The sequence below is a fragment of the Cupressus sempervirens genome, chromosome 10 (assembly GCF_028749045.1).
Source record: "Cupressus sempervirens isolate cs-2001-9-10 chromosome 10, ASM2874904v1, whole genome shotgun sequence".
Classification (NCBI taxonomy): domain Eukaryota; kingdom Viridiplantae; phylum Streptophyta; class Pinopsida; order Cupressales; family Cupressaceae; genus Cupressus; species Cupressus sempervirens.
Genome location: NC_143127.1, coordinates 892,226,111 through 892,234,347, shown reverse-complemented (window position 1 = coordinate 892,234,347; position 8,237 = coordinate 892,226,111). Strand labels below are relative to the sequence as shown.

The following is an 8,237-nucleotide window of genomic DNA, read 5'->3' as shown; positions in this document are numbered from 1 at the left end:
GTCTACAACAACATCTATCGATGTATCAGAAATACACCTACAACCAAGAGAACAATGTCATCATGAAACTAAGCATTCATTGCATCGCTTGAAAAATCTAATACGCAAGACTAGAAAAAATGCCACTATAGAGCAAAACAAAAACCATTTGCGCATGCATTTTAATCAAACTCAAAAAAAAAACACATCACTACAAACATAGCCACTATAGAGCAGAACAAAAACCACTTGCATATCCATTTGAATCAAACTTCAAAAAAGAAATAGAAACGACTATCACTACGTAGACAAATCTTGAAATCAATCCAAGTGTATCGACGCATCATAAATGACACTGATAAACCCATGCAGTGTCTGTGAAATGTTGCACTTCCGAAAAAATATGCAAAGCATCAACCAAACATTTCTTGATGCTTTCAATCGTCTTCCAATAGCACATGAACAAAAGAAAATTGAAATCACTGAACTAGTATGTACTGAATGTTTCAAAGCCATTATATCTAGCAAAGTTCCTTCTTTTGATGCACCTTGGAGGATACAAAGAAACAAGTGTATTGATTCAGTGCACATATTAACCTCATTAGAGGAAAGGCTTTTGTCTTTGCGCATTGCATTTGCACAAATAAGGCAACTAGGTTACAAAAGGTCACAATATGGCTTGAATGGAACAATCATCAATGTTCCTGTAGATATCGATAGAGTACAACGAGTACTACCTCGAGAACTTGATGAGAACAAAACAATTACGATAAGATTAAAGCACAAACTAGAGTACCAAAATGCATATGCCCAAGGCAATATAAGACCTTTTTGTGTAATGAATGCATTAGCAAGTCTATGCAAAACACCATTGTATATTAGAGAACATGTTGTCATAAATGACTGTTGGGAAAGTATTCTAAGAGAAAAACAACAACAAATGCGTCTACTCAACAACACAAAAATGGACGAGTCTAACGACATTGAAGAACTAAACAATGAACCTATCTCAGAATCTCTTATCCATTGGTTCAATGACACTCATTCAATTAGAGATCTTGATACAACGATAATTGAAATCACACCGTCTGAAAGAATTAGACCGCTTGGAATATTCCAAGATGAAAACTCAGAGGAAATGAATTTCCCAACTCTCTTCTATGGTTGTCCAAGACCACAACACGTTGTCTCTAATTTCTCCTTCCAAAAAATAGTTAAATGGGAGCTTATGCATCTTGCTAATGACTTCAACAGACACATTACAAACATTTTCTTTAAAGCAATAAAGCTTATCATTCAACAAATCTCATGCATCGCATGGGTTTGCATAAGGAAAGCTGAGTTAAAAAGTAAAACATTGTTGGCAAAAGACATTCGCACCCCTGCAAACATTGAACAAATATTACGATCGTCGATTGGTTTTCGATCATTGAAAAGTATTCGTACATCTCCTGATTACTTGGACAATACAAGAAAGAACATATTTGCTATGATAAGGCAATTAGGACCACCAACGTTCTTTGCCACACTAACAAGTTCTGAGCACTTATGGACCCCACTACTTCAAGCGTTGAACCATACCTATGCTCAAAATAACGACAAAGGCATTGAGACTATAGAGGACAGAAATGTAGACTTCCAAATAAGACAAAATCCAGTGCTATGCACTCGATATTTCAATCATCGACTTAATGCATTCTGTAGAATGATATCAACAAACACAGAGCTATTTGGAAAGGTGTTTGACTACTTCTTTGTCACTGAATTCCAAAATAGAGGAAATGAACATGTGCACTTTATGGTTTGGACTGAAAATGCACCCATATATGGACAATCCACAAATCAAGAAATCGAGAACTTTGTTGACAAATATCTCTCTTCTAGCTTAGCACTTCTAGATGAAATTCTTGTCAAAATTCAAACACACCACCATACAAAAAGCTACAAGAAGTATAGGACATCAAGTTGTCGCTTCAACTTTCCCATGCCTCCAATTAGAAAAACAACTATTCTAGAGCCTCTGCCCCCAACAGATACAAGCATCAAAGAGACAGCAAAATAGTTCTTCAAACAACTTGAGCATAAACAGTACTCAAGAGATGTCACATTTGACCAATTCCTCAATGACTTTGACATCACTGAAACCAATTCCATCTTAATGCTACGAATGACATTAAAAAGAAGAGTGTTGCTACTGAAAAGAGACCCAATTGACACTTGGACAAATGCATTTTCAAGACAAGTGCCATCACTATGGTATGCAAATACCGATACCCAATTCATTCTAGACGCTTATGCTGCTGCATCTTATTGCTGCTCCTATATGACAAAGCAAGACACAACAACAACATTAACCTTTCAACAATTGCGCAAGGAAACAACAACAACTTATGACAACAAAACAGAATTCATACGCAAACTTGGAAATGCATTACTAAACTACCTGCAAATGTCTAGTCGTCAAGCTATGCATATTGCATTGTCACTACCATTGCGTAGATCATCACGAAAAAGTGTATTCATCAACACAGCACCATCAGAGAGTAGAGTTGTTATGCTTAAAAGTCCAAAACTGCTAGCTAAAGAGCATGACAGCTCTGACAACATCATGTATCCTTCTGCAATAGACAAGTACATAACTAGGCCAAGCACACTACAAAATTTATCACTTGCTAAGTACACAGCATTGTACCACAACAGACCTACTAATTTTCAAAAGAGACGAAAGGCACAAGTTATACGCTTTGTCAAATACAATCCACATATTGACTACGACAACTATTGCAGAGAGAAACTCATGTTGTACATACCGTTTTGAGTAAGCGAGCAAACTTTGTTATCAAACCACAACACATGGGTTAATGCATTCAATGCTAGAAAAGAAAAAATACAAAACATTGAAAAAATGTTCAATGCACAAACCGCTTATGGATGGGGCAGCATAGATGACATACAAAAAGAGTTGGAGAACAATGAAAATGCAACAATGATATTCGATTATCAGTTACAATCCAATGAAACATCCACAACAATAGAACAATATGACTTAGGTATTGACCTAATGCACAATAAAAAAATGCAAACAAAAGCAAACTATCCACAACCCACTGTTTTCACAAATTGCACATCAATTCTTACAAAGCACCGAAGAATACTTTGCAATGCGAAGGCAATTGAACAAAGAGCAACAAACAATATTAAAAGATGGTGTTATGACAAAAAGACTCCTCCCACACAAACCAATATACTTATTCATAACAAGAGGAGTTGGTACCGGTAAGACCTTTACAGCAAAACTCCTCTATCAGGCTTTAATCCACCTATATGACAAACAATTGCATAGTGATCCACTCAAACCAAAAGGCATTATTGTTGCACCAACAGGAAAGGCCGCATACAACATAGGCAGTGTAACTGCACATTCCATATTTCATCTACCATGCACCGCATCAAAAATGGTGCCATTAGACTCGGACACTCTGGACAGCTTAAGCAAGAAATTAGACCAACTTCAACTTCTCTTAATCGACGAGACATCACTAATAGGCTCAACAACTTTATACAACATAGACAAAAGACTGCGTCAAATAAAGCACACACCAACTCAACCATTTGGTAACATAGACATCATATTTTGTGGTGACTTCTACCAAGCACAACCAGTATGTGATGGTTGGATTTTTGAAGCACCAAGAATTAATGGTGAGAAAATTCCATACACATTTTGGATAGACAACGTCAAATACTATAACTTGAAAACTGTAATTAGACAACGAAATGAACACTTTATCAGGATTCTCAATCGTATAAGAATCTGTGAGCAAACAAATGGCGACATCTACTACATAAATAGAATATGTCACAAGCCTATACCTAATGACCCAAGACTACCACATTTGTTCCAACACAACCTTGTTGTTGATGACCACAACCAAAGAATGCTAGACCTCCTACAAACAAAACTATACAAACTCGAAGCAATTGATCAAAAAGACACAAGCTTCGACAAAAACCCTTACCAACTAGAAAAGACAAGTTTACCAACAACTATATTCGTAAAGCCAGGAATCCTCATTGAGCTTATTGCAGGCAATCTTGACACACATGATGGCCTAGTCAATGGTGCTGACGGTACATTCCAACTACATACACATGACAAGCAAGACATCCTCTGGATCGAGTTCAATGATCCTAATATCGGAAAACTAAGAAGACAACAAATGCAACATGTCTATAAAGATACAACACCACTTACATGGACACCATTGACACAAATTACAAGAAGGATGCGAACATTAACAAACATAGTCATACGATCACAATTTCCCATACAACTTACATCTGCAAGAACTATTCATAGAGCACAAGGTCTAACAATGGACAGTATTGCTTTCGATCCCACGAAAGTCTATCAACATGGCCTTTCCTACACTGCCTTGTCTCGCGTAAGAGACATAGAAAATTTGTATTTGATGAACAAAATACAGCACAACAATTTCAAGATCTCCCAAAAAGTCACACTAGAAATGCAACGACTACAAACAACATGACAATGGCCACTATGTTATACTCTATCACCTAAATCACCAAGCAACATTACAATATGCACTCTAAATACCCGACGCCTACAACTCCATGCACAAGAAATAGACCACGATCATGATTTACATGCTGCAACTGTAATTTGTCAAGAGACAAGAACTAAGCACATTGACCAATTGCCATTGCTGCACAAGAAATTTGTCTTTTACGCATCGTACAATATTCATGGATTGCTAACATGTTGTAGCAAAATTAATGCAATCAAAAACATTGAAACATATGCAACAAGACACCTTGAATCAATCACAATCGACATCTCTCACATTCAAACATCCCTGCGCATTGTAAATATATATATCAAACCAACAACACCAACAAATGAACTTTTCACTTTCATCCATACCATCACTACAACCTACCCGAACATTCAAAACTGCTAATCGCAAGAGACTTCAACATCGACACACTAAAGACATCAAGAAAAAATCAGACCTCTTCAACATCATGCAACAACATAATCTCAAACTTGCAACTCAAAACACAACCACAAAAACAGGAACCAACCTCGACCATATCTGGATACATAATCTCGACACTGAAATAACAACAACCACCTTAGATACATATTGGACTGACCATTTCGTAGTTGCACTCCAATTGCACATCTAGTACATCACTCCATTTGTCTATTATATCATCAACCAAAATGAATATCATAAATTACGCCTAATCATCCAATACTGACTACTTTCTTCTCTGTAGCAACATCTGAGAACACCATGGAGGTACAACAGAGCACACACTCTCCAATCACCATCCACGACAACAGGCAAAAGAGGCAAGTACTCCTAATGCTTTCATACTAATTCTCTCCAATGCATCAACATAAATTAATCATACTTAATCAAATTGAAGTTGATGTAACAAATTTCAATGCAGACAAAAGCTGACCACCAGTTTGCCAACTCCCATATTTGACATTTGCAACACACAGTCAGCAGCAGTCTTCGAAGGTGACATTCTAGCTACATATGGACTAGCTTTGAAGACCTCTACACGAAATGAACCAAGATCATCAATCGCACACATAGATCTAATAGATCAAGCTGGTCTACTGACTATAACAGCAAACATTACCAATGCCTCAATTGACAAATACTTGCATTGGCTCATGCCTGGAACAAGTATCTGTATTTAGAAATTTGGAATCAAGAGAAAAAACTCCCAATATGAAAGGGGAGATGCTGATTACTGCATACAATTCAGGTCAGACACTGAAGTGGAAAAAATAGCTCCTGTTTGCAAACAACAACAGCTGTCACCTGATACCAAAATCTGCCAGCTCATTCAGTCACCTAACAACTATCCAATTGGCACTCTTGGTGTTCTTCTCACTTCACATCTACACAATGCCACACAGTTCCAACTTCAGATAAGAGATGGACAATGGCCATCTGACACAGCTACTGTAAGTGACAAACACTGCAAATTAACATTCACGACAATGTTATTATTCAATTTTCATACATGAATTCCTAACATCTATGCTCTCTTTTGTTTTCAGCTCATAGTGCCAAAAGCACACAGCTACAGCTACAAAAGCCTTGAAAACATATGCAAATTGACATCATCATCAGCAATAGTCCTCTTACTACGAAAAAATGCCACACGCACTAGGCCAAGAGGTTCAGCAGTCATTAGATCAGGACAAGCCACCTACATAGACCTTCTCAATGACAAGTGCACCAAACAATCATTACAACAACTCGCAAAAGCCAATTTATAGGCAAGTTTAATAATCCTTAAAAGCCCAGATTTAGTTTTCATTGCTACTAAAATGTTGCTAAAGTGACTTTTGAGTAACTTTGACCTTGCTGGTTTCAGCTTACAGGAACATTACGACCAAAAAATGTCCACAGCTCGCCATACCAGCCACTATGCACAATCTGCCAACAAATTGTCTCTCTATCAACCACAGGAAATCCAACTGACATCCACTGCACTAAGTGTGGAACATATACCACATTTCAATTTCAACCCTACCTCCAATGCGTCATTGAGACAGAAGACACTATCTTTGAATGCAGTCTACATGGTAGCCTCTTATAGCAACACTTCCCAGAACTAACCAAAATTGAGTTTGACAAGTACGCAAAACACATGTCTACAGCAGTCTACATGATGCGCAGCTTTGAGATCCAAGGCACTTTTACACTCGCCATGGACCATACAGTTACATCAATTACAAGAGAAACACTGACTGTAAGACCTTATTACAACTCTTCATTACTTCGACTACCACACAGTCAATTACAATTTAATCAAATTCAATCAAGCAACTAACTTATATTTACAAATTGCAGGGTACCTAACCAGCACATGCTCGTGAAGACAATTTTGGAAGGCAAAAACACCACATGTCAAGGTAAAGTTAACACTCACAAAAAAGCACCCAAAAACTAAAAATGTTTCACACTTATTTCATATTTCACATTAAATTACTCTAAATATCTAACTGTCGAACTCTTTCTGTACAGGCACAACAAATCAACAGCAGCACATACAAAAATTTTGAAAATCACTTTTTGCCACATCAACAGCGCACACTACTTTACAGCCAAAGCCGAAGCACATCACAGCAAAAAATACAGAACATCAAAAGCCTGATGAACATATAGATTTTGAAAAAAATGCAACTACTTGAAAATCAAGCTCTTCCAGACTTTTCAGCAACTAAAAAACTGTACATACTACAAAATCAGACTTCTATGTAGTTTCCATCAAGCAGTAGCAAACAGCAAAACAAAAAAACACCATGTACACAATGCATTTCCAGCGAGCAGTAGCAAACAGGAAAAAAAAAACAGCATGTATACAATGCATTTCCAACATTTGCATATAGCAAAACCTATTTATATAGTTCAAACAATTTCATACAATATAACATAATATAAACTTCATACTATTTAAGACCTCCATGCAGTTGCCTCGTTATGTTTACACTGCTCAAAGGGCACCAACAGAATCATTAAGACAATACAGTTAACCTAGATCATTACTTCTCTATCGTGTTCTTTTTATTTACTTATCTCTTACATTAGTCTTCTTCCATTTCAATATTATGAAAGTTGTTTCTCTAGTTTGCTTCAAATTGTTTAGAAAGCTTTTAACATCCGATTCATTCTGTAATTTGTTAAAGCTCATGACATGGTAAAAATTAACACATATCAGTCTCCTTGCCAAAAGGCAAGGACTGCAGCTCGCAAAAAGCTCTTGTTAATATCAATGACTTGTTGTCAATCAGCTCAAGCTCGACCTGTATTGAAGACTGAATGTATGTTGGTCACTATGTTTCCAAAAATGATTTTGATGTCATATAAACATCATCCAAGGTCTCATGAGGAGACATCTATTAATGAGATCATGTCTCACAAAGAGATGCGTCTCTTCATGGGACTAGTCCTAATACAGCGCAATAAAAAGTAATCAACTTTGAGTTTGTATAATATCGATCTACATTATGAGGGGGTTGATGCCAATATCGACTTGAGATAATATTAACATCGGCTTGCAATATATGATAATTGATATTGTTATGCATGACAATCGTTATTGTTAATGATAACTATGACAGTTATCAATGATAACTGCTATCATATTAATCATAAACAATTACAAATTTGATAACAATTTTCAGTGAATTATGAAAGCAATAA

The 8,237-nt window shown here is 36.6% G+C and overlaps 2 protein-coding genes across 2 annotated transcripts; both read left to right on the top strand.

Annotated features, from left to right (window-relative positions):
• The first annotated feature begins 2,146 nt into the window (after nucleotides 1–2,146).
• On the top strand, nucleotides 2,147–2,797 carry LOC149536856 (uncharacterized). Its single transcript, XM_089806359.1, has one exon. The coding sequence runs from the start codon at nucleotides 2,147–2,149 to the stop codon at nucleotides 2,795–2,797; it is 651 nt and encodes a 216-aa protein (XP_089662485.1).
• A 343-nt stretch (nucleotides 2,798–3,140) lies between these two features.
• LOC149536855 (ATP-dependent DNA helicase pfh1-like) lies at nucleotides 3,141–7,199 on the top strand. The gene is made up of 3 exons (XM_089806358.1): nucleotides 3,141–4,444; nucleotides 5,788–5,989; nucleotides 7,059–7,199. Exons 1-3 carry the CDS (start codon nucleotides 3,141–3,143, stop codon nucleotides 7,197–7,199), a joined length of 1,647 nt encoding a protein of 548 aa, XP_089662484.1.
• The last annotated feature ends 1,038 nt before the right edge of the window (nucleotides 7,200–8,237 follow it).

Coding starts and splice junctions, on each gene's coding strand:
- LOC149536855 (XM_089806358.1), top strand. CDS start 3,141: ATGCGAAGGCAATTGAACAAAGAGCAACAAACAATATTAAAAGATGGT. Junction 4,445..5,787: donor GTAAGAGACATAGAAAATTT/GTATTTGATGAA, acceptor CATACAATTCAG/GTCAGACACTGAAGTGGAAA. Junction 5,990..7,058: donor GGCCATCTGACACAGCTACT/GTAAGTGACAAA, acceptor CTTTCTGTACAG/GCACAACAAATCAACAGCAG.
- LOC149536856 (XM_089806359.1), top strand. CDS start 2,147: ATGACATTAAAAAGAAGAGTGTTGCTACTGAAAAGAGACCCAATTGAC.